The sequence below is a fragment of the Leucoraja erinacea genome, chromosome 11 (assembly GCF_028641065.1).
Source record: "Leucoraja erinacea ecotype New England chromosome 11, Leri_hhj_1, whole genome shotgun sequence".
Lineage (NCBI taxonomy): Eukaryota > Metazoa > Chordata > Chondrichthyes > Rajiformes > Rajidae > Leucoraja > Leucoraja erinaceus.
The window spans coordinates 22903267-22929802 of record NC_073387.1 but is presented as its reverse complement, the minus strand read 5'-3'; the positions used below and the strand labels follow the sequence as shown (position 1 = coordinate 22929802).

At 51.8% G+C, this 26536-nt stretch overlaps 1 protein-coding gene across 4 annotated transcripts in view; it reads right to left on the bottom strand.

The window, feature by feature from the left end:
• Nucleotides 1-26328, bottom strand: part of tnip1 (TNFAIP3 interacting protein 1) — a 33008-nt gene extending 6680 nt beyond the window's left edge. For 3 of the 4 annotated variants that reach the window (XM_055642812.1, XM_055642814.1, XM_055642815.1), the window contains exons 1-13: nucleotides 26174-26328; nucleotides 18903-19107; nucleotides 16778-16909; nucleotides 15390-15481; nucleotides 14029-14097; nucleotides 10967-11161; nucleotides 9965-10059; nucleotides 9071-9200; nucleotides 5827-5922; nucleotides 5106-5171; nucleotides 3925-4056; nucleotides 2396-2524; nucleotides 1223-1351 (exon numbers count right to left, since the gene is read on the bottom strand). In XM_055642812.1, the coding sequence (XP_055498787.1) occupies nucleotides 1223-1351; nucleotides 2396-2524; nucleotides 3925-4056; nucleotides 5106-5171; nucleotides 5827-5922; nucleotides 9071-9200; nucleotides 9965-10059; nucleotides 10967-11161; nucleotides 14029-14097; nucleotides 15390-15481; nucleotides 16778-16909; nucleotides 18903-19065 (1428 nt within the window). In that variant the 5' untranslated portion in view covers nucleotides 19066-19107; nucleotides 26174-26328. Of the gene's footprint in view, nucleotides 1-1222; nucleotides 1352-2395; nucleotides 2525-3924; nucleotides 4057-5105; nucleotides 5172-5826; nucleotides 5923-9070; nucleotides 9201-9964; nucleotides 10060-10966; nucleotides 11162-14028; nucleotides 14098-15389; nucleotides 15482-16777; nucleotides 16910-18902; nucleotides 19111-26173 lie in introns of all 4 variants that reach the window. The other variant, XM_055642813.1, reaches the window with a different exon arrangement.
• Nucleotides 26329-26536: the final 208 nt, after the last annotated feature.

The following is a 26536-nucleotide window of genomic DNA, read 5'->3' as shown; positions in this document are numbered from 1 at the left end:
AAGGTTCTGGCTGTCGACCCTATCTGTGGCTCTCATCAATTTACATCTTGATAGGTGAACGTGTGAAGACTGGACATCGCTGAGTATCACAGTGGCGCAGCGGTAGAGTTGCTGCCTCACAGCGGCAGAGACCCGGGTTCGATCCTGACTACTGGTGCTGTCTGTACACTTTGTACGGTCCCTCTGTGGGTTTTCTCCGGGTGCTCCGGTTTCCTCCCACACTCCGAAGATGCGCGGGTTTGTAGGTTAATTGGTCCCCTATAAATTGCCCTCAAGTGTGTCGGGGTTGGATGAGTAAGTGGGATAACATAGAACTAGATGGTCGGCGTGGTCTCAGTGGGCTGAAGGGCCTGTTCCCACGCTGTATCTTTTCAATCTCTCAATCCATTTCGACACAATTATCTCCTCTTTTTCATGCCATCTTAAAACATGGGGGACACAAGATCAATCTTTGATCAATTATTGGTCGTGGATGAGAAAGACTGGCGGAATGATTGGAGACACGAGGAACTGCAGGTGCTGGAATGTTGAGCAAAACTCAAAGTGCTGGAGGAACTCAGCACGTCAGGCAGCATCTGTGGAGCGGGTGGGCAGGTGACATTTCAGGTCGTATCCTGCCATCGGGAAGAAGGTACAGGAGCCTGAAAACCGTGATCTCCAGGTTCAAGAAGAGCTTCTTCCCCACAATAATCAGGCTCTTGAACACTGCACAACTCAACTATGAACTGTCAACTGTCTTGGTTGCAATAGTTTAGTTTATTATCACATGTGGCCATTATCCTGTATCTGTGCACTGTGGACGGCTTGCTTATAGTTAGGCAACAATGCTGGAGAAACTCAGCGGGGGAGGCAGCATCTATGGAGCGAAGGAAATAGGCAATGTTTCGGGCTGAAACCCTTCTTCAGACTGATGTGAGGGTGGGGGGGGAGAAGAAAGGAAGAGTTGAAGCCAGTGGGCTGAGGGAGAGCTGAGGAGGGGAGGAGAAAGTAGGGACTACCTGAAATTAGAGAAGTCAACGTTCATACCGCTGGGGTGCAAACTGCCCAAGCGAAATATGAGGTGCTGCTCCTCCAATTTGGCTATGGTCCTCACTCTGGCCATGGAGGAGGCCCAGGACACAAAGGTCAGATTCAGAATGGAAGGGGGAGTTGAAGTGCTGAGTGTGGTGGGGTCGGGGGGGTGGGGGGTTGGGGGTGGGGGTTGGCGTTGGGGGAGCCTCACCTGCTGTTTGAGGACCTTGATCTGGGTGAGGAGCTCGTCCCTCCTGGAGTTGAGGCAGGGGTCAGGCACGCCGCCCAGCACCCGCTGCACTGGCAACGGTGAATGACGAGCGATGGCTTCCTCTAATGCCTGCGGACAAGAGCAACATTCACCAACAACACAGTCACCCCTTTCCCTCCCTCACTCTCCCTTCCCTCACTTCATCCCCCCCCTTAAGTTCATAAGGCATAGGAGCTGAAGAGGCCATTCAGCCCATTGAGTCTCCTCCGACATTCAATCATGGCTGATCTATCTTTCCCTCTCAACCCCATTCTCAGTTAAACTGCTCTCCTCTGCCTTCACATGATCCACACCCCTCACTTCCTTGAAGAACAGAGACATCCCAAAGACGTGCAGGTTTGTAGGTTAATTCGCTTCTGTAAAGTGTAAATTGTCCCTAGTGTGTAGGATAGTGCAAGTGTACAGGGTGACCGCTGGTCAGCGTGGACTCGATGGGCCGAAGGGCCTGATTCCGCGCTGTATCCCTGAAGTCTAAAGTCGAAATAGAACATAGAAGAGTATCATCGGCGGTCACTTGCAGCGAGTATGACCGTCCCCTCATGGAGGACGCCTGTGCGTGACTTTGTTTAACCTGGGGAGACTGGTGCACAGACAGACACCACATGGTCCTGGACAGATCTGGGTCAGGATCCCGTGGCATGGAATCCAAGACGACCAGAGACCCTTTTCTGCTGCAGCCTTCATCCGCCTTCACAGCCGTTGTGACGCTCCACTAAAGCCAGCCATCATCCTCCGCCTGTTCCACCGTTGAGGTCTTGGTCTTGGTTGGATGCCAACATCTGATGTCAAAACCAACTTTTATCTGCCTGCACGTGATCCATATCCACCCATATGTTTATGTCATAGGAACAGAATTAGATCATTTGGCCCATCGAGTCTGCTCTGCCATTCAATCATGGCTGATCTATCCATTCGCAATTCCAAAATGGGACGTGTCAGCATTCACGTACCCTAGTAAACATTGACTTTGCCAATGTACTTCAAGTTTCCAGGAGTACATATTAACAGCAATTTGTCCAGGACCAGCCATATCAAAGCAATGGCCCAGAGAGAGGGTAGTGGAGGAGAGGGGGGGGGGAAGGGGGGGGGAGAAGGGGGGGGGAGACAGTGTACCTTGTTCAGACGCTGGATCTCCCTCTCCTGACACTCGCGCTGCCGGGTCACGGGTGCGAGCTGCTCCCGTAGACCCTCGTTGTCCTGCCTCAGCCCTCGGATCTCCTCCAGGTATCGTTCCCTCTCCGTCTGTGGGGGCAAAGGGGGGGCGGAGCAGGGAGAGAGGGAGAGGGAGGGGGAGGGAGGAGGGAAGAGGGGAGATGGGGGGAGGGGAGAGAGATGGGGGAGGGGGAGAGATGGGGAGGGGGAGGGGAGAGGGGAGGGGGAGAGATGGGGAGGGGGAGAGATGGGGGGAGAGATGGGAGAGGGGATGAGAGATGGGGGGGAGAGGGGGGAGAGGGGGAGAGGGGGGAGATGGGGGAGGGGGGAGAGGGGGGAGGAGGGAGAGGGGGGAGGGGGAGAGATGAGGGGGGGGGAGAGAGTGGAGAGGGGGGGGGGGGGGGGGCGAGGGGGAGAGGGGGGGAGGGGGAGGGTGGGGGAGGGGGAGAGGTGGGGGAGGGGGAGAGGGGGGGAGGGGGAGAGGTGGGGGAGGGGGAGAGGTGGGGGAGGGGGAGAGGGGGGGGAGGGGGAGAGATGGGGAGGGGGAGAGATGGGGGAGGGGGGGGAGAGATGGGGGGGGGGAGGGATGGGGAGGGGGAGGATGGGGAGGGGGAGAGGGGAGGGGGAGGGGGGGAGAGAGGAGAGGGGGGGAGGGGGAGAGATGGGGAGGGGGAGAGGGGGAGGGGGAGAGATGGGGGGGGGAGATGGGGGAGGGGGAGGGGGAGATGGGGAGGGGGAGAGATGGGGGGGGGGGGGAGAGATGGGGGGGGGGGAGAGATGGGGAGGGGGAGAGAGGGGGGGGGGGAGAGGTGGGGGAGGGGGAGAGTGGGGGAGGGGGAGAGATGGGGAGGGGGAGAGATGGGGGGGAGGGGGAGGATGGGGAGGGGGAGAGATGGGGAGGGGGAGGGGGAGAGATGGGGGAGGGGGAGAGATGGGGGAGGGGGAGGGATGGGGAGGGGGGAGGGATGGGGAGGGGGGAGAGATGGGGAGGGGGAGAGATGGGGAGGGGGAGAGAGAGATGAGGGAGGGGGGAGGGGGAGAGATGGGGAGGGGGAGAGATGGGGAGGGGGAGAGATGGGGAGGGGGAGGGGGAGAGATGGGGCGAGGGGGAGAGATGGGGGAGGGGGGGGGGGGGGAGAGATGGGGAGGGGGAGAGATGGGGAGAGGGGGAGAGATGGGGAGGGGGAGAGATGGGGAGGGGGAGAGATGGGGAGGGGGAGAGATGGGGAGGGGGAGAGAGAGGGGGGGGGGGGGGAGAGAGTGGTGAGTGAGGAAGGCGGCGAACCAGACCTGGTGAAAGTGCGGGGGAAGGGATGGAGCGACGCAGGGCACCCCCAGGGACACGTTCTTTTCCTCCATCCCCCGGTCCCCTCTCTCCCCCCCCCCCCCAACCCCCACCCCCCCAGTGCTGCCCTTCCCATTCCCCCCCCCCCACCCACCAGTGCCGCCCCTTCCCATCCCCCCCCCCCCCCAATCATCCCTATCCCCACCTCTCCACTGTCTAGGCGACTCTTGGCCAGCAGCAGCTTGCGGTCGAAGTCTCGTTGCCTCTGCTCACTGGCGGTGTCTCGCTCCGTCACCTCCCTCCGGACCCCCGCCACCCGCTGACGGAGCCCCACGATCTGGGGAAGAGAAGGGGAGAGAGAGGGACAGTGCATTAGAGGGTCAAATCATTCCTGGCTCCCCACACCACACTCCTGCTTAAGAAACATTGGAACATAGAAATATAGGTACAGGAGTAAGCCGTGAACCCCTTGTTCCTGCCCTCCAAGTGACCTTTGACACCCGTACTAAACAAGAACCTGTCAATCTCTGCTTTAGAAATACCCAGTAACGGCCTCACCAGCCTTCTTCACCGTCCCAAACTCCCCGTCACTCTCCCTCATCCCTTCACCTCTCTCCCCCTCACACCCCTCCCTCCCACAAACCAGCCCCTCTCAGGTCACCTTAAACTGTGCCCCCATCTTTCACACCTTTGAGACTCTTCCTCAGACTCAAAATAAACCATCACCTGCCCATGTTTTCCACAGATGCTGCCTGACCCACTGAGTTACTCCAGCACTTTGTGTTTTGCTCCAGATCCCAGCATCTGCAGTTCCGTGTGTCTCTTCTATTTTTATCTCGCAAGTCTCAAGTCTCGTCTCACAGCACGGAAACAGGCCCTTCTGCCCACCGAGTCCACGCCGACCATCGATCTCCCATTCACACTAGTTCTATGCTATCCCACTTTCTCATCCACTCCCTACACACTGCAAACCCACAGGTCTTTGGAGTGAGGGAGGAAACCAGAGCACCCGGAGGAAACCCACGCGGTCACAGGGAGAATGTGCAAACTCCTAATGCCCCTGTCCCACTTAGGAAACCTGAACGGAAACCTCTGCAGACTTTGCGCCCACCCAATGTTTCCGTGCGGTTCCCGGAGGTTGCAGGTGGTTGCCGGAGGATGCAGGTAGTGGAAGCAGGTAGGGAGACTGACAAAAACCTCCGGGAACCGCGCGGAAACCTTGGGCGGGGCGCAAAGTCTGCAGAGGTTTCCGTTCAGGTTTCCTAAGTGGGACAGGGGCATTACAGACAGCACCCGTAGTTAGGATCGAACCCGGGTCTCTGGTGCATTGAGGCAGCAGCTCTACCCGCTGCGCCACTGTGGATCCATCTCTGCCCCCTGATTTACCTTCTGTTCATACTGTTGCTTCATGCCACGAAACTGCTGATCCCACTGCTTGTTTACCTCCAACAGCTAGAAATGTAAGCAAAATTATTACAGGATTAAAAGTATTCTCGGTTAGTTTTGTTCATTGTCACGTGTGCCGAGGTAGAGTGAGAAGCTTTTTGTCGCAGGCTATCCAGTCAGCGGAAAGACTATACATGATTACAATCGAGCCGTCCACAGTGTATAGACACAGTGCAAACAGAGATTTTAGCATTGAATTATTTTTGTTACTGTTAGGAAGTATTAGGCTATAAAAAATATTAGTGAGACAATATTTAGCGTACAGTATTTAAAGGTGTTGTCAAACTGCAAAGGGTGCACAGAAGGTTTACGAGGATTGTGGACAGTTTTGGTCACCCAGTTATAGGAACGATGTCCTTAAACTGGAAAGGGTTTAGATTAGATTTACAAGGACGTTGCCAGGACTCGAGAGCCTGAGCTATTGGGAGACGCTGGGCAGGCTGGGATTAATTCTGGGGGTGCAGGAGGCAGAGGGGTGATCTGGAGAGGCACAAGGATTGAGAGGGACAGTGGGGAGTGTAGGGGGAATGAGACTGCCACAGAGGCAGAAAATAAAAAGATATACACAGAGGAACAAGCTCCCCGCTCCCCACCCCATCCCCCCCCACCCCCCCCCCCCAGTCCACCCCCCGGGGATAAATCTCGGCACAGCGACACCTGCCTCTTTCCGTTGCATTTCCAGAGCCGCCACTTTCTTCTCGAGAATCTCCACCATGTTTTTGTCGGGAAGTTTCTGCAGATCGCCCACCTTCAGGCCCTGCGGAACAAGGAGGATCGGGGTGAAGGGAGGAAACCAGCACTGGGGGTGTGGGAAAACTCGGCAAAGCATCGCGGCTGAAAACAGCAAGCACACAGCGAGTCGGGTAGTAGCATCCATGGAGAGAGAAGCACAAAGGCACAGGTCAAGATTTTAACTCAGACACACACACACACACACACAAACGGGTCAGGATATTAACTACCAGCAAACATCCACTAGAGGGACTCAGTGGGTCGAGCAGCATATATAGAGGAGGGAAAAACGTTTCAAGTCAAGGCCCGGCATCAGAATTAGATTTTGGGTTTATTAATGTCGCATTTAGCCTACTTTTACTTCAGAGATGCAGCATGGAAATAGGCCCTGTGACCACGTGGGTTTTTACTCCGATGCTCCGGTTTCCTCCCACATCCCAAACACGTGCGGGTTTGTAGGTTAATTGGCTTCTGTAAATTGCCCCCTAGTGTGTAAGGAGTGGATGAGAAAGTGGGATAACATAGAACTAGTGTGAACGGGTGATCGATGGCCGGCGTGGACCCAGTGGGCCTGATTCCATGCTGTGTCCGTCATAGAGTGTGGAAACAAGCCCTTCGGCCCAACTTGCCCACGCCGACCAACATGTTCCATCTACACTAGTCCCAGCCACCTGCATTTGGCCCATATCCCTGTAAATCTATCTGGAGTTTTTACAGACATTTTCAACCTGTCACTACTACGGTCTGAGGTTCCCACCTGCTTCAAAAGGGCATCAATTATACCATTGCCCAAGAAGAGGAAGGTGACGTGCCTCAATGACTACCGACCTGTGGCACTAACGCCGGTGGTGATGAAGTGCTTCGAGAGGTTGATCATGGAGCAAATCAACTGCTACCTCGACAAAAACCTGGACTCACTGCAGTTCGCTTACCGCCACAACAGATCAACGGTGGATGCGATCTCGCTGGCCCTCCACTTGGACAACAAAAACTCATATGTCAGGCTGTTATTCATTGATTACAGCTCGGCATTTAATACTATCATCCCCTCCAAGCTGGTTACCAAACTCGCAGAACTGGGTCTCTGCGCATCCCTCTGCAATTGGATCCTCGACTTCCTCATCCACAGACCACAGTCTGTTCGTATTGGTGGAAATGTGTCAGACTCGATAACAATCAGCACGGGAGCACCTCAAGGCTGCGTGCTCAGCCCCCTGCTGTACTCACTCTATACTCATGACTGCGTAGCCGGTCATAGTGCGAACTCCATCATCAAGTTCGCTGACGACACCACTGTTGTGGGACGTATCACTGATGGGGATGAGTCCGAGTATAGAAGAGAGATTGAGCAACTGTCCATATGGTGCCAGCACAATAACCTGGCCCTCAACACCAGCAAAACCAAGGAACTGATTGTGGACTTTGGAAGGAGTAGGAGGGGGACCCACAGTCCCGTTTATATCAACGGGTCAATGGTTGAAAGGGTCAAGAGCTTCAAATTCCTGGGCGTGCACATCTCTGAAGATCTTTCCTGGTTCAAGAACACTGATGCAATTATCAAGAAAGCACATCAGCGTCTCTACTTCCTGAGAAGATTACGGAGAGTCGGTTTGTCAAGGAGGACTCTCTCTAACTTCTACAGGTGCACAGTAGAGAGCATGCTGACTGGTTGCATTGTGGCTTGGTTCGGCAACTTGAGCGCCCTGGAGAGGAAGAGACTACAAAAAGTAGTAAACATTGCCCAGTCCATCATCGGCTCTGACCTTCCTTCCATCGAGGGGATTTATCGAAGTCACTGCCTCAAAAAGGCTGGCAGTATCATCAAAGACCCACACCATCCTGGCCACACACTCATCTCCCTGCTACCTTCAAGCAGAAGGTACAGGAGCCGGAAGACTGCAATGGCCAGGTTCAGGAATAGCTACTTCCCCACAGGCATCAGGCTATTAAACCTGGCTCGGCCAAAACTCTGAACATTAATAACCCATTATTTGTTATTTGCACTTTATTAGTTTATTTATTCATGTGTTTTGTAGTTAATGCCTATTATGTTCTGTGTGCTGAAGCAAAGCAAGAATTTCATTGTCCTATCAGGGACACATGACAATAAACTTGAACTTGAACCTATGCTATCCATGTAACTGTCTAAATGTTGCTTAAATGTTCCGATAGTCCCAGCCTCAACTACTTCCTCCATCAGCTCGTTCCATACACCCACCACCCTTTATACAAAAAAGTTACCCCTCAGGTTCCTATTAAATCTTCCTCCCCCCTCACGTCTGGTTCTAGATTCCCCTACTCTGTATCTCTAAAGTAAACTCCTGTGTCCTGAACTAATATTGCTCGCCGAGTGAATTCTGAGGATATATTGTGTGCAGGGACTGTCCCAAGTTTGAACGAGGACACAAGGAACTGCAGATGCTGGAATCTTGCATAGAATGTAGGTGGATACGAGGGTCAAAAAGGCTTTCAGCACATAGGCCTTCAGTCAGCGCATTGACTGTAACTGAGAGGTCATGTTGTATCAGACGTTGGTGAGGCCGCATTTATGGGAATTGTGTTCAGCTCTGGGCACCATGTTACAGGAAAGATGTTGTCAAGTTGGAAAGGGTACAGAGAAGATTTATGAGGATGTTGCCAGGACTCGAGGGCCTGAGGTACAGGGAGAGGTTGAGCAGGTTTGGACTCTTATGCCTTGGAGCGCAGGAGGATGAGGAGTGATCTAAGACAAGTGTAGAAGATCATGAGGGGAACAGATTGCGTAGACGCACAGAGTCTCTTGCCCAGCGTAAGGGAATCAGGAACCAGAGGACACAGGTTTAAGGTGAGGGGGGGGGACAATCCTGGGGCCGTAATAAGAACCTGAAGGGTAACTTTTTTTTTTAGACAAAGGACATGGGTGTATTGAACGAGCTGCTGGAGGAGGTAGTTGAGGCAGGTACTATTGCAACGTCTAAGAAACGTTTAGATGGGATATGGGCCAAACGCGGGCAGGTGGGACTATTGTAGATGGGGCATGTTGGACGGCGTGGGCAAGTTAGGCTGAAAGGCCCGCTTCCACCCTTCATGCCTCCATGAGGCATCTTGGTCGGCATGGACATGTTGGGCAGAAGGGCCTGTTTCAGTGCCGTGTGAGAGGGTGGTGGTGGAGGTACGAGGTCCTGACTGCTCACCTGATGGAGATGTGGTCCCGCCACAGTCTGCTCCGTGGGCGTTGGTCTGGAGACCACCTCAGATGCAGCAGCTTGTTGTAATCCCAACTTCTCCTTGGCCACCAATCCCTTCAGCCTCACGTTCTCGCATCTGTGGAGGGGAGGATAAAGGAGGAAGAGGTTGACAGTGTCATACGTTCAGGAGACATAAGAGTAGAATTAGGCCATTCAGCCCATCAAGTCTAGCCCACCATTCATTCATGGCTCATCTAGACTTTTGTCTCTTTTTCACCTCCAGCCTTTGTCACGTTAGACTTTACATTAGACTTTGGGGATACAGCGGCGATATAGGCCCTTCGGCCCACCGAGGCTGTGCCGACCAGCGATCACCCCGTGCACAAACACTATCCCACACACGTGGGATAATTAACAATTTTACCAAAGCCAATTGACCACCAAACCGGCACTTCCGTGGGACGTGGGAGGAAACCGGCGCACCCAGAGGAAACCCACGCAGTCACAGGGATAACGTACAAACTCCACACAGACAGCATCCGTGGTCAGGACCGAAGCCGGGCCTCTGGCGCTGTGAGGCAGCAACTCTACCACGGGGCCACTGTGTAGTCACAGTCATCACTGCTGAAGAGACCACAACAGGCCGGAAATGAAGGAACGCACAACTCCATGAGGGAGGGGTGGTGTGCGGAGACCAGACGGGAGAACAGGTTTAGAGGCACATGGGCCAAACACAGACAGGTGGGACTAGAGTAGACGGGGCATGTTAGTTGGTGCAGGCAAGATGGGCCGAAGGGCCTGTTTCCACACGGTATGACTATCACTATGAACCCTCGATACATCCGTTTCATGGGTGATGGCGGCTCCCCCAGTGGCGAGAGGAAGCATCGGATGACTTACTTCATGGTGGCCAGCATCTGGCTCTTGAGATCAAGGTCCTGGTCAAGTTTTGTGCGGAGATCTTCATTCTCGGTCTGCAGCTGCTTACACAGGGTCTGGAGCAGGGTGGAGGCAGGGGACGGGACAACGGGGGAACAACAAGCGAGAAAAGATGAATGAGGCTTTCACATGGAAACGTGTACAGTCACGTTCAGAAGTTCCATGATGAGAATTAGGCTGTTCGGCCCATCGCATCTACTTCGCCATTCAATCACGGCTGATCTATCTTTCCCTCACAACCCCATTCCCCTGCCTTCTCCCCACAACCCCGAACACCCTTAAAAATATCCATTGACTTGGCCTCCACTGCCGTCTGTGGCAATTAATTCCACAGATTCACCACCCCCTGGCGAAAGAAATTCCTCCTCATCTCCCTTCTAAAGGTATGTCCCTTTATTCTGAGGCTGAGCCCTCTGGTCCTAGACTCTCCCACTAGTGTATCCACTCTATCCAGGCCTTTCACTATTCGACAAGTTTCAATGGTTGCCCCCTCATCCTTCTAAACTCCAGTGAGGACAGGCCCAGAGTCGTGAATTACCATTCCACATTAACCCATTCATTCCCGGGATGATTCTTGTAAACCTCCTCTGGACCATCTCCCATGCCAGCATATATTTCCTCAGATATGGAGCCCAAAACTGCCCGTAATATTCCAAATGTTGCATAGAGTCACACAGGGCACAGAAACAAGCCCTTCCGCCCATCTCCTCCATGCCAACCAAGATGCCCCATCTATACGAGTCCCACCTGCTCACGTTTTGCCCCTATCCATCTAAACCTAGAAACAAAGAATTACAGATGCTAGTGTATACCAAAGATAGGCACAGTGCTGGTGGAGTAGAGGGAGGGGGAGGGAAATGGGGAGGGAGGGAAGGAAGGATGGAAGGGAGGGAGGGAGAGTATGCGGGGAGCTTCACCCTGTACCTCAGCTGCCCTGAGGCAGTACACTGCCTGGTCCCTTACCTGCAGGATGGCCGTCCTGCACTCGTTCTTCTGCACCTTGGAGGAGAGGCGGTTGAACTCCACGGCCATTCGGCCCAGGTGGGCTAGCAGGTGCTTCTTGTGGGTCTCCTCGGCAACGACGCTAAGGGAGGTCTCCAGGCGTTGCAGGTGAACAGACAGGTCCCCGTCCTCGGTGGGCGTCTGCTGTAGAACGTCCTGGACCAGAGGATGGACAAGAGTCAGTCACGACCACTCCACCGCCCAGACAAGGGCCAGACGCCCACTCCACCGCCCAGACAATGGCCAGACGCCCACTGCACTGCCCAAACAAGGGCCACCCCACCCCCAGACAAGGGCGAGACGGCCACTCTACCTCCCAGATAAGGACTAGACAACCACTCCACCGCCCAGACAAGGGCCAGACACAACCACTCCACCACCCAGGGTCCCTCGAGACTAAGACTGTAGATCTCCCCCCCCCCCCCCCACTCTCCCCCCTCCCCCAATTAAACATCACAATTAGCTTCAACGCACCATCTCCACTGTGGAGGACATCCCAGAGCTGTGACAAACTACATGACCAAAACTGGCTTGGTTGAGTTTAGAGATACAGAGTGGAAATGCCCTTCATGCCGACTGTCGATCACTCATTCACACTAGATCTATCCTACACACTAATTAGCCAACAAACCTGCCCGTCTTTGGGATGAGGGGGAAAACCAGAGATTATCTATCTATCTATCTATCTATTTATTAGCTTCAAGCTTAGCTGAGTATAATATTGTCATGTGTGCTGAGGTACAGTGAAAAGCTTTTATGTTGTGGAAAGAATACACATGATTACAATCGAGCCGTCCACAGTGTACAGATAAAGGATAAAGGGAATAACGTTCAGTGCAAGATAAAGTCCAGTAAAGTCCGATTTAAATTAGTTCAAAGGTCTCCAATTAGGTAAATGGGAGGTCAGGGCCGCTCTCCAGTTTGTGATAGGATGGTTCAATTGCCTGGTAACAGCTGGGAAGAAACTGTCACTGAATCTGGAGGTGTGCGTTTTCACACTTCAGTACCTCTTGCCTGATGGGAGAGGGGAGAAGAGGGAGTGACCGGGGTGAGACTGGTCCTTGATTATGCTGGTGGCCTTGCAGAGGCAGCGTGAAGTGTAGATGGAGTCAATTGCCATCAAAAACTCAATCAAATAAGAGTAATGCAGCACGGAAACAGGAACTTCAGCCCAACTGCCTGCACCGACCATAATTCCCTATTTACATTTGTCCCACCTGCCCGCATTTGGCCCATATCCTTCTAAACTATCCATGCACCTGTCCAACTGTCTCTTAAACATTGTGATCTTTTCTGCCTCAACTACTTCCTCCGTCAGCTCGTTCCATTTACCCTCAATGTGAAAAAGTTTACCCTCAGGTTCCTCCCTCACCATAAATTTAAGTCCTCTGGTTCTTGATTTCCCTACTCTGGCTAAAAGACTGTGTATATACCCAATCTATGATGATGGATTTTTATACACCTCATGGTTTTAAGATCACCCCTCATCCTCCTGCGCTCCAAGGAGTAAAGTCCCAGCCTGCCCAACCTCGCCCTGTAGCTCAGGCCCGCAAGTCCTGGCAACATCCTGGCAAAGTGTGAAAAAGTTGCCCCTCAGGTTCCTAATAAATCTACACAAATGGATTCTTTCCAAACCACAAGTGAATTCTTTTTTTGGCAGCTTTCAGCTCTTGGTTCCCTTATACAGACTCCTCATTTGGTTATGGTTCCTTAAATCAGTACCCTGTAAGCAAACCCTGATCTGGTGATCATTTGGCCAGCCAACACACACGCAACAAATGGACTCTGTTCTGTTCACTGTTCTGCCCCTGGGATCTCGACAACAGAAGCAAGGCCTTTTCCCTCCGTACTTTCCCAGACAAATTGGAGACATGAGGAACTGCGGATGCTGGAATGTTTAGCAGAACACAATGTGCTGGAGGAACTCAGTGGGTTTGGCAGTGCATGTTCATAAGTCCCCTTGGTGGCGCAGCGGTAGAGTTGCGGCCTTACAGCGCCGGAGACCCGGGTTCGATCCTGACTATGAGTGATGTCCGTACGGAGTTTGTGCATTCTTCCCGTGACCATGTGGGTTTTCTCCGAGATCTTTGGTTTCCTTCCACACTCCAAAGACGTACAGGTTTGTAGGTTAATGGGCTTAGTATAATTGTAAAATTGTCCCTAATAAGTGTTGGATAGTGTTAATGTGCAAGGTTCACTGCTCGGTTCAGACTCAGTGGGCCAAAGGGCATGTTTCCGCGCTGTATCTCTAAACTAAACTAGGTCTAGGAGCAGAATCAAACCATTCAGCCCATCAAGCCCACTACACCATTCAATCATGGCTGATCTACCTTTCTCTCTCAACCCCATTCTCCTGCCTTCTCCCTACAACCCTCACTAATGAAGAAGCTGTCAATCTCCACCTTTAAAAAATCCTATTGACAAGTGCCACAGCCGTCTGTGGCAATGAATTCCACAGATTCACCACCTTTGACTAAAGAAATTCCTCGTCTCCTTTCTAAAGGTACGTCCTTTCATTCTGAGGCTGGGCCCTTTGGTCCCAGACTCTTCCGCTAGTGGAAACATCCTCTCCACAACCACTCTATCCAGGCCTTTCACTATTCGGTAAGTTTCAATGAGGTGCCCCCTCATCCTTCTAAACTCCAGTGAGTACAGGCCCAGTGCCATCAAACACTCATCATTCGTTAACCCAGTCATCCCCGGGATTACTCTCGCAAACATCTGTGGAGGGAATGGACAGGCGACGTTTCCGGTCTGGACCCTTCTTCAGAATGATTTGACTAGAGATACAGGCTCTTCGATTCCCATACACTAACATTATCCTACACAATTTACAATTTTGCTGAAGCCAATTAACCTGCAAACCTGTACGTTTCTAGAGTGTGGGAGGAAACCAGGGCACCTGGAGAAAACCCACGCTGTCATAGGGAGAACATAGAAACTCTGTACAGACAGCACACGTTGTCAGGGTCGAACCCGCACTCCTCACACCGCACTTCCGCCCCTCCCCACCCCCCACTCACCCGCTCGTCCTCTCCTTGCATTTCGATCTTGTTGATGGAACTCACCACCTCAAACTCGGACGACGTTCCCTACAAGAGCGAGAGCCCATGGTTACAAGTCCTCTCCGCCATTACACGCCCCGCCCTGATCATTACATGCCCGGCACCCCGAGCGTTACATCCCCCGCCGCTACATCCCCCGTTGTTACACGACTCCCCCCCCCCCCCGCCGTTACAGGCTCCCCCACCATTACATGCCCCGTACTCCGAGCATTACATCCCTCATTGTTACAGGACCCGCCCCATCCCTAACCCTGTGATTCCCCAACGTTACAAGCCCTATACTGTCATTATCGCCCTGACATTACAAACCCCCACCATTACAAGCCTCCACCATAACAAGCTCCACCACTGTCGTTACAAGCGCATGGGGCGCGGCGCCATGTTTTCACCGCAGTCACAGACCCCGTCTCGACCGCGACTCCCAGTGAGAGCGGGGAGAGGGCCCTGGGGATTGATGAGAGTGGCTGGGAGAGACACGCTGCCTCGGGAAAACAGCCAACATCAAAGACTTGTCCCTGTCCCACCCCGGTCATTCCTTCTTCTCCCTGCTCCCCGTCCAGTGCACCACCAGACTCAGGAACAGCTTCTTCCCCTCTGTTATCAGGATTCTGAACGGTCCATCCATAAGCTAGGGCACTGTCCAATTCACCTCTACCCCATTGTGGACATTGGACTTTGTCTCTGGAACTGATGCATTACAATGCAGAGAACTATATTCTACACTCTGTATCTTCCCCTTTGCTCTGTCTATTGTACGCGTTTGATTTGATTGTATTTATTAATTTAGTTTATTGTCACGTGTACCGAGGTACGGTGAAAAGCCTTTTGTTGCATGCTATCCAGTCAGCAGAAAGACTATACATGATTACAATCAAGCCACCCACAGTGTACAGATACAGGATAATGGGAATACTGTTTAGTGCAAGATAAAAGTCCAGTAAAGTTCAATTCAAGATAGTCCAAGGGTCTCCAATGAGGTAGATGGGCGATCAGGACCAGTCTCATGTTGGTGATGGGATGGTTCAGTTGCCTGATGACAACGGGGAAAAAACTGTCCCCGAATCAGAATCCTGTATCATGACTCTATTACAATCATGCATTGTCTTTCTGGAGACTGGATAGCCTGCAGTAAAAAGCTTTTCACTGTACCTCGGTACACGTGACAATAGACTAAAACCAAACCCCAAATACGAAAAGCTAAAACCTGAAACTAAAACCAAAAGTTAAACTAAAATCTAAAATTAAATGACACTAAAATGCCACAAGAGATGGAGAGCGCAGGTGCATCACAGAGCTCTGTGCCAGCGGGCGGTACTCACCGCGGACGCAGGCTTCTCCTCGGGTTTGGTGCCGGTGGAATTGCCGGGGTCTGAGCCGTGGGACGGGTGTTGGATGCTCTCCTGTACGGAACCTGCCACAATCACACAGCTCGTCAGCCCGGGTTCAAAGGCCAAAGCTGCCCCCCCCCCCCCCCCCCCCCCCCCCCCCCCCCCCCCCCCCCCCCCCCCCCCCCCCCCGAGACTCGCAGCACGACACTCCCCGGGGCAGGCATTTGTAACAGCAGCCCCAAGTAGACTTGAGCTACTCAGCACGGAAACAGGCCATTCGGCCCAACCCGTCCACGCCGACCAACATGCTCCGTCTACACCAGTCCCACCTGTGGCCCGTATCCCTCTGAACTTGTCCTACTTATTTACGTGTTTAAATGTCTTTTAGTTTCGAAATACAGCACGGAAACAGGCCCTTCGGCCCACCGAGTCCACGCCAACCGTCGATCACCCACTCACATTGCTTCCGTTATCCCACTTTCTCACCCATTCCCTACACACTACAAGCAATTTACAGAGAGCCAATTCACCTACAAACCCTGAGGTAGATACAAAGTTCTAGAGTAACTCTGTGGGTCAGGCAGCATCACTCGAGAACATGGATAGGCGATGTTTCGGGTCAGAACCCTTCTTCAAACTGATTGTCAAAATGTCTTTTAAATGCTGTGATAGTCCTTGTCTCAACTACCTCCTCTGGCAGCTCGTTCCATATACCCACCACCCACTGTGTGAAAAAGTTGCCACTCAGGTTCCTATTGAATCTTTTCCCCTCTCACCTTAAACCCATGTCCTCTGGTTCTCAAATCCCCTACTCTGGGTAAAGAGTTGGGTAACTCGCATGCAAGTCACAGCCAAGGACAAACCGGGTGCTGGGGAAATGTTGGGCCATCTTGTGCAACATGGGAGGGGATTGAACAAGAGTTCTAAGCTGGGAGATCATAAGAGCATAAGACATAGAAGCCGAATTAGGCCATTCGGCCCATCAAGTCTGCTCTGCCATTCAATTATGGCTGATCTATTTTTCCCCCTCAGCCCCATTTTCCTGCCTTCTCCCCATAACCCCTAACACCCATACTAATCAAAAATCTGTCAATCTTCAATTTTAAAAATACCCAATGACTTGGTCTCCACTGCCATCTGTGGCAAGAAATTCACAGAATCGCCACCCTCTGGCGAAAGAAATTCCCCCCCATCTCCATTCTAAAAGTACGTACTTTTATTCTGAGGCTGTGCCCTCTGGTCCTAGACTCTCCCACTAGTGGAAACATCCTCCCCACATCCACTCTATCCAGGCCTTTCGCCATTAGGTAAGTTTCAATGAGGTTCTAAACTCCAGCAAGTATAGGCCCAGTGCTCATCATGGGTAAAATGCCACCTACCACCCGTGGACTCCATGGCACTTGGCATCTCGTGGGGCAAGATGGTGGATCTCAGAACTTCCTGACGAACCAACTCCTCCACCTTCTGCTTCAGTTTGGAGGCTTCGCACTGGGACTCTTCCAGCAGGTTGCCTGAGGGAGGGAGGAAGAGAGAGACTGTATTTAACCCTCCTCCCACGACCCATGGACACTGTTCCCCATCACCGACCCTCCCCCACACCCACACAATCCCCTCCCATAGCCCATAATGTCCCTGCTGAACCCGATGCCAAGTTAAACTAACCTCCTCTGCCTACACGCGATCCATGTCCCTCAATATCCATGCATCTATCCAAAACCCTTTTAAACGCCACTATCGTATCTGCCTCCACCACCAGCCCTGGCAGCACGTTCCAGGCACCCACCACCCTCTGTGTAACAAACCCTACCCCGCACATCTCCTTTATATTTTACCCCTCTCACCATAAACCTTCGCCCTCTAGTCTTCGATATTTTCACCTGGGAAAAATGAATGTCTGAACCTATCTACACCGCTCATCATTTTATGAACTTCTATCAGGTCGCCCCTCAATCTCTGATGTTCCAGAGAAAACAACCCATGTCTGTCCAACCTTTCCCTGTAGCTAATCCCCTCGTATCCAGGCATCATTCTGGTCAACCTCCTCTGTGACATCTCCAAAGCCTCCACATCCTTGCTACAACGGGGCGACCAGAGATGTACGCAACACTTCCAATACCGCCTAAGCAAAGTTCTATAAAGCTACACCATGACTTCCTGACTCCTGCACTCAATGCCCCGACTGATGAAGGAAGGCAAGCATACTGTACGCCTTCTTCACCGCTCCATGCAGGAAGTTCTGGTCGTCCCATTACAGGAAGGATCGTCCCATTACAGGAGAGGGTGCAGGGGGATGTCCCATACGCCTTCTTTACCACTCCCTCCACTTGAGTTGCCACTTTCAAGGAGTTATGGTCTTGGACCCCAAGATCCCTCTGTACATCAGTTGTTTAGCTTAGAGATACAGTGCGGAAACCGGCCCTCCGGCCCACCGTGTCTGTACCGACCAGCGATCCCTGCACATTAACACTATCCTATGCACAAGGACCAATTTGCAATTTTACCAAGCCAATTAACTGATAAAAATGTGCATCTTTAGAGCGTGGGAGGAAATCAGAGCACCTGGAGAAAACCCACGCGGTCACAGGGAGAACGTCCAAACTCCGTACAGACAGCACCCACAGACAGTCAGGATCAAACCAGTGTCTCTGGCGCTGTGAGGCAGCAGCTCTACTGCTGCACCATCATGTCTTCCTGTTGAGGTGTTAAGGGCCTTGCCATTTGTTATATCAATGTTAAAAGATTAAACTGATACCGTCTTAAATGAAGTACACTAGAAGGCCTCGTCACCATCAAGGTGCAGTATTCACCGTGCTCCAATATTTCCTTGTTCACCTTATGAAAGTTTGCAAACTGTGCTTCTCACTATAAAATGCTTCAAAAGTACTTATCTCCTAATAAGACCACAAGACATAGCAGCAGAATTAGGCCATTCAGCCCATCGAGTCTACACCGCCACTCGATCATGACTGATCTATCTTTCCTTCTCAACACCCGTACCAATCAAGAGGGTGAATCTCTACTGTTTGTGGCAATGAATTCCACAGATTCACCATCTTCGGTCTGAAGAATTCTTCCTCATCTCCTTTCTAAAGGTGTGCCCTTTTATTGTGGGGCTGTGCCCTCTGGTCCTCCTACTAGAAGAAACAACCTCTTCACTATCCAGGCCTTTCACTATTCGGTATGTTTAAATGAGGACCCCCCCCCCCATCATCCTTCTAAACTCCAGCGAGTACAGGCCCAGTGCTGTCAATCGCTCATCATATGTTAACTCAATCATTCCTGGGATCATTGTCATAAACCTCCTCTGGACCCTCTCCAAAGCCAGCACATCCTTCCTCAGATATGGGGCCCATATTCGTTAGCTTCCAAGAGGTCCTCCCTCCTCCTTCTATACTCCAGCGAGTGCAGGCCCATACCCACTGTCAATCCCTGCTTTAGAAATGCCCGATGACTGGGCCCTGGCAAAGATCTCCACGTGGTCCGTGAACCCCCCGTGTTTCTTACCCAAACTCTTCAAGCCTTTCATTCGCTCCTTGAGGATGTTGTTCTCGGCCACCAGTTGCTGGTAGGAGGTGGGCGGGGGCTGTGTCTGCTCGCCCAGCCCCTTCACCATCTCGACGCTCGCCCCACCGGGATCGTAGATGCGGTAGGGAGCCCTGGCTTCCATGGTGGATCAGCTCTTCTCATCCGCCGCGGACCCGCTTCATTGCTGGGGGCGAGGAAGGGAGGAGGGGTGACGGACCCGCACGGAGTTGCGTTGCCTTCCCTCCCCACCCCCCTTCCCCACCACAGACCCTTCCCCACCCCCCCATACCCCACCTCCCACCACAGACCCTCCCCCACCCCCCTTCCCCACCACAGTCCCTCCCCACCCCCCCTTCCCCCACCACAGACCCTCCCCACCCCCCATACCCCCCTCCACCCACAGACCCCCCCCCACCCCCCCCACCACAGACCCTTCCCCACCCCCCATACCCCACCTCCCCCACCACAGACCCTCCCCCACCCCCCTCCCCACCACAGACCCTTCCCCACCCCCCATACCCCCTTCCCACCACAGACCCTCCCCCACCCCCCCGTACCCCACCTCCCACCACAGACCCTCCCCCACCCCCCCCCCACCACAGACCCTTCCCCACCCCCCACACCCCACCTCCCCACCACAGACCCTCCACCCCCCCCCTTCCCCACCCCCAGACCCCACCTCCCACCACAGACCCTCCCCACCCCCCCATACCCCACCTCCCACCAGTCCCTTCCCCACCCCCCCATACCCACCACAGACCCTCCCCCACCCCCCCCGTACACCACCAGCGACGGAGCTACTCCCATCGTCACGGGAGACATGTCCTTTGTGACTGGGACGTGGCATTGGGGAGGTCGCTCTGTTTGAGTGATTCAACATGCAGTTAGAACCACAGAGCTGTACAGAACGGAAACAGGCCCTTCGGCCCATCTTGCTCATGCCAATCATTGGCTTTCAGTTCTAATCCCATTTGCCTGCGTTCAGCCCATATCCCTCTAAACGCTTCCTATCCAGAGAGATCCGGGCACAGCCCAGACCATCACACAAACCAACCTCCCTTCCATTGACTCCATCTCCACTTCACGCTGCATCGGCAAGGCCACCAGCATAATCAAGGACCAGACACCCCCGGTCACTCCCTCTTCTCCCCTCTCCCATTAGGCAAGAGGTACAGAAATGTGAAAATGCACACCTCCATATTCAGGGACAGTTTCTTCCCAGCTGTTATTGGGCACCTGAACCATCCCATCACCAACTGGAGAGCGGTCCTGACCTCCCATCTACCTAATTGGAGACCCTCGGACTATCTTTAATCTGACGTTATCTCTCATGAAACGTTATTACCTTTATCCTGTATCTGTACACTGTGAACAGCTCATTTGTTATCATGTGGGGTTTTCCACTGTCTGGATACCATGCAATAAAAAAGCTTTTCACTGTACCTCAGTACACATGATAAAAAACTCAATCAAACATTTCCAAACCATAAACCTGCCCAAGGGTCTTTTAAATGTTGTTCTGGTATCTGCCTCAACTCCCTTCTCTGGCATCTTATTCCATATCCACCACCCTCTGTGTGACAAAGTTACCCCTATGGTTCCTGTTCAATCTTTCCCTTCTCAACTTAAACCTATGTCCTCTGGTTCCTGGTTCCGCTACTCTGGGTAAAGGACTCTGTGCATTTACCCTGTCTATAAGGCAAGGGGTTGTACAGCATAGAAACAGGCCCTTCTGCCCACCACATCTATGTTTACCACCACGCTAATCCCACTTGTCTGTATTAATTCCATGTCACTCTTTGCCCTAAAGAAAACACACAAAGTGCTGGAGTAACTCAGCGGGTCAGGCAGCACCTTTGGAGAACATGGATAGATGATGATTCGGGTCAGGGCCCTTCTTCAGACCCCTCTTTTTCGCTGGTGCCCCCTTGTTTTTTAACGTAGGTATTAAATCTTCATGTAGGAATAAACTCTAAACTCAAGTGTCTCCTGGGAATTGATTTCCGATTCCCAGGAATGGCCAAGGCTGCCGGGGGGACTTGGTGAGGAAGCAGTAAAGTGTTTACATTCCACAGTGAGAGAGAGAGAGAGCCCTGAGACAGTTGGCAAGGTCAACACACACTGGGAACAAATGCACTCCGAGAGGAAATGAAACCAAAACAAACACCACAGCCAGGCCACTCGAATCCCCACCCGGAGATAACAGCAGAGAGCAATCAGAGAGGTGGGGGGACAGGCCGGGGAATGGCCTCAGTGTGCAGTGCTAGTCCCGGCCTATATTGGTGGGTATTAGCTCCAGGGAGAGGTTGGATAGACTTGGGTTGTTTTCTCTGGAACGTCAGAGGTTGGAGGCAGACCTGATATGTATATAGAATTATGAGAGGCATAGATAGGGTAGACAGTCAAAACCTGCCTGCCTGTCTGTACCCAGGGTGGAAATGTCAAAGACTAGAGAGCTTAGCTTTAAGGTGGGAGGGCCCAAGTATAAAGGAGATGTGCGGAGCAGGACAGGAAGGCACTACAACAGGTGGTGAAAACCGCGCAGCACATCATCGGTGCCCCAATGATGAAGCCGAATTTTAGTTAAAAATATAAGAAGATATTAAATTGGCTTCTGGGCTAGCTTACAGCTTATATTTAGTGTCAAATTAGGCTTGCCTCAGGTTGCGGTGTGTGTGAGATAATAAATCCTACAACATTGTCTCCCAAGTGAGGAAGTGACAAGAGAGGAAGAGAGATATCTTTGAAGTAAGATGCCATAAACCAAATGACCAATGTTTATGGGGAAGAGGCAATAAAGGAAGAGAGAAATAGCCAGTCACATCTTTGTAAACAAATGACCTATGTTTATGAGGGACCAAGTGACAGAGGAAGCAGCGAAAAGAGCTAGGGTGGTCTATTTAGAGATAAAATGACCTAAAGCAAATGGCCAATGTTTTTAGTATATCTTGTACCATGTAAACAAAAGGTTTGATGTGATGCATTCTGTGGAAACCTTTTCCTGTGCCTCTGACCATGACTAATGTCTGTGGAATGTGCTAAGGGGACAAAAAACCCCTATTTAAGGCAATGTAATTCTGTTGTTAAGAGAAGGTGGCTGAGCACAGTTGAGTGTCTACATTGGTCACTTAGCTGGAATTCTCGCTCCCTTCCATCGGCCGATGTTAAGTAAAGTTTTGAACTGGTCTACCAAACAGTTTGTGTGGTGTCTGTTTATTAAGAAGCGAACCTGGTTTAGTAGTTATAAAAGTAACTTTTTCACCGCTCTCTGCCATGGATGCCCTCCACCGAAAACGGTGTCTGAGACGGGCTGGGAAGATCATCAAAGACCCCTCACACCCCAACCATGGACTGTTTGCCCTCCTCCCATCAGGGAGGCGGTACAGGAGCCTCAGGTCACGTACTAGTAGGATGAGGAACAGCTTCTACAATAATACCATCACATGACTGAACTCGGAGTCCCGCCGATAGATTTCTCCGGTCCCTCCGTCCCCATTGTTTAATTATTCTGTATTTTTTGATTATTCTGTATCTTCTCTCTTTCTATTTTTTTTTATTTCTTTATGCACAACTACTACGGACTGACGCAAAACTGCATTTCGTTGTACTCATACTTGTATTTGTGCGATGACATTAAAGTTGAATTGAATTGAAAAAAAAAGTTTTCATTTTAGCATCATGTTCAGCACAGACATTGTGGGCGGAAGGGCAGTAGAGTAACCACGTTGGTATTCTGTGCTAGTCCCATTTGCCTTAATTCAGCCCATGTCCCTCTTAACTCTTCCGATTCATCTACTCATCCAAATGTCTCAAAGTGCCAATGTAATTCTAAATCTAAAGTTAAGTTTACTTTAGAGATACAGCGTGGAAACAGGCCCTTCGGCCCACCGAGTCCACGCCGACCAGCGATCCCCCGTTCACTGGTACTAACCTATACACAAGGAACAATATTTTTTTTTTACTGAAGCCAATCAACTAACAAACCTGTACGTCTTTGGAGTGTGGAAGGAAACCGGAGCATCCGGAAAAACCCACAAGGTCACAGGGAGAATGTACAAACTCTATACATTCAACTCCTGAGATCAGGATCAAACCTAGGTCTCTGGTGCTCTACCGCTGTGCCATCGTGCGCACTTAAATTTAGAGATGCAGCATGGAAACAGGCCCTTCTGCCCACCAAGTCCATGCCGACCATCGCACTAGTTCTACGTTATCGCACCTTCACATCTGATCCGGATACACTAGGGGCAATTAAGCTACAAATCCGCACAAATTTAAAATGTGGGAGGAAACCAGAGCACCCGGAGAAAACCCACACGGTCACAGGGAGAACGTACAAACTCTGTACAGACAGCACCTATAGTCAGGATCGAACTTGGGTGCTTGGCACTGCAAGGCAGCAATTCTACCGCTGCACCACTGTGCCGCTCCGGTAGAACATTCTCAAGGAACCACGGTCACGGCTGTGTTTCTAGGCACACACTAACAATACATTGTTGGTTTTTAATCTGCAAAGAGTGCAGAGAAGATTTACAAGGAGGTTAAGGTGAGGGGGGGGGGGAAAGGGGCAACGTTTTTTTTTTTTACACAAAGGGTGGTGAATGTATGGAATGAGCTGCCAGAGGTTGTTGAGGCAGGTATTATCACAACATTTAAGAAACATTTAGTTGGTTTAGAGAAATATGGGCCAAATGCAGGCAGGTAGGACTAGTGTAGATGGGACACAGTTTAAGAATAAGGGGTAAGCCACTTAGAACGGAGATGAAGAAACACTTTTTCACACAGAGACTTGTGAGTCTGTGGAATTCTCTGCCTCAGAGGGCAGTGGAAGCCGGTTCTCTGGATACTTTCAAGAGAGAGCTAGATAGGGCTCTTAAAGATAGTGGAGTCGGGGGGTATGGGGAGACGGCAGGAACGAGGTACTGATTGTGGATGATCAGCCATGATCACATTGAATGGCGGTGCTGGCTCGATGGGCCGAATGGCCTACTCCTGCACCTATTGTCTATTGACATGTTGGTCAGACAGGCCGCATCTCTGGAGCGAAGGAATGGGTGACGTTTCTGGTCGAGATCCTTCTTTAGGCTGCAGGTGTAAAGCAGAATCTGCAGTTCATTCTTAAACATGTTGGTCAGCATGGGCAATCTGGGCAGAGGGGCCTGTTTCCACACTGCATGTCTCTGTGCCTTCTAATACTGTTCAGTGTCGGAGATTTGGCAGAGGAATGGCACAACAGTCATTAAAATCTCACCAAAAGCCCTTCCGTGCACAGGTGTGGCCACGAGACCAGGGCAGATACCCTGACTCACTCCACGGGGATATGGCACGCGCTGCTGTCAAAACATACCTCAATGGGGAAGTGTCAGTCTCTCGCGGCGGAGGGAACTGTGACCCCCACCATGACGACATGCATCTCACAAAGAGGAAGCAATTCTGTCGTACGCTACTCTGACAGAAAGCTTTGCCTGGGAGCCCAACAGTTCCATCAATGGACCTCGACAATCCTTCCAGGTTCGGCAGAGGTTCAAATGCACCTCCTCTAACTTCATCTCCTGCATCCCGTGTTTCCCTGATGTGCACTCCTGTACATCTTTAGACTTTAGTCCAGAGATACAGCGCAGAAACAGGCCCTTGTGCCCCGCCGACCAGCGATCACCCCGTACACTAGCACTATCCTACACACTAGGGACAATTTACAATTTTACCTGTAAGTCTGTCTGGAGTATGTACATTCTCCCCGTGAACGCGTGGGTTTTATCCGTGTGCTCCGGTTGCCTCCCACACTCCAAAGACGTGCAGGTTTGTTCATTAATTGGCTTCTGTAAATTGTAAATTGTCCCTAGTGTGTAGGATAGTGCTAGTGTACGGTGATAGTGGTTGGTGCGGACTCAGCGGGCCGAAGGGCCTGGTTCCGTGCTGTATCGCTAAACTAAACAACATTGATTTCAGTCTGAAGTAGGGACCTGACCCAAAATATCGCCCACCATTTTCTCCAGAGATGCTGCCTGACTTACTCCAGCACTTTGTGCCTCTCTTCAGTTCCTTCCTACGCAATGCTGATACCTCTACTGATCACAAATCCTTGCCGTTTCTGGGATGACGCTGTACATATGTTGTACCTCTCTCTCTCTCTCTCTCTCCCCTCTATCTACCCCCACCCTCCTAAACCCTCCCAGCAACACTGACGACACTAAAAGGGGAAGAGGTCCTGAGGTTTCGATTTGAGGAGCACACACTCACACAAACATTTAACTCTTCCCACCACACTGTGCGATCCTGTTTTAATCTGGATTTCCAAAAGGAGACTAACTACCATCTCCAAACCTCTCTACGTCCGCTCACAAGGATGAGGGGTGATCTCGTGGGGGTGTGCCAGATCATGAAGGGAACAGACAGTGGTGGATGAGGGCGAGAGAGAGAGTTCAGAGTTTATACATACATGACGTTTTTAAACCTACCTTAAAATCAACAGGGTAACTAGTAGGAAAATAGGGTTTGGGGAAAAGACCCGACCTGAAACGTCACCTATCCATATTCTCCAGAGATGCTGCCTGACCCGCTAAATTACTGCAGCACTTTGTGTGTTTTTTAGGGCGTGGAGGAATATGGGATTATTACAAACATTGGATTAGTGTAGATAGGTCAACATAAATGTAGTGGGCGGAGAGGCCTGTTTCTATTCTGTGTGACTCCTTAACATAGACAGGGTAAATGCACAGTCTACAGGGAGAGGTTGGGCAAGGCTTGGACTTTAATCTTTGGTGCGCAGGAGGCTGGGGTGATCTTGTGGAGGTGGATAAAATCATGAGAGGAATAGAACAGAATCTCTTGCCCAGAGAAGGGGAATCGAGAACCAGGGGACAAAGGTTTAAGGTGGGAGGGAAAAGGTTTAATAGGTAACTTTTCCACACTTGAGGGGGGTGGGTGTATGGAACGACCTGCCAGGAGAGGTGGTTGAGGCAGGTACTACAACACCATGTAAAGGGCATCTGGACAGGTAGATGGATGGGAACGGTTTGGAGGGATATGGGGCAAGTGGGACTAGCATAGACGAGGCAGGGATGAATTGGGCCGAAGGGCCTGCTACCGTGCTGTATGACTCTAAAGGGAGCAGATCGCAGCAGGGGGTTGGGGCCGAAATCCAAGAGCATATGTTTTGCACGGTAAAGGGTGATCAAAGGGCGGCCTTTTGCATTGACCCAGGGCTCCGCCGCCCGCCCGCCTCCCCCCGTCCCGGGACCCTCCGGTACCTGCGTTGCGTTGCGTCGCGTCTCCTCTCGTCTCGTCCGCGACGCTCCGGCTCTCAGACGATGCGGACCCAGTAGGGCCAGTCCTCCGGCAGCCCCGCGCCTGCGCACTCGCGCCCGGGGAATCCCCCCACCGTGACAGCTTTCCTCGTTGACGTCAACGCCGGCGATGACTGACAGCGGCCTCGACCAATGACGATCCTTTCCGTGATAGGGGCGGGCCTACGCCTCTGAAAGTCGATTTCCGGGTTGTTGTTTTTTTTTTAACTTTGACCACAAATGAAAAACTGAGTTTGCAAAAGAAGTCAACATAGAAAATAAAGCAATTGCGTAACATCATTTATTAGCGATTTAATGTGCATAAGT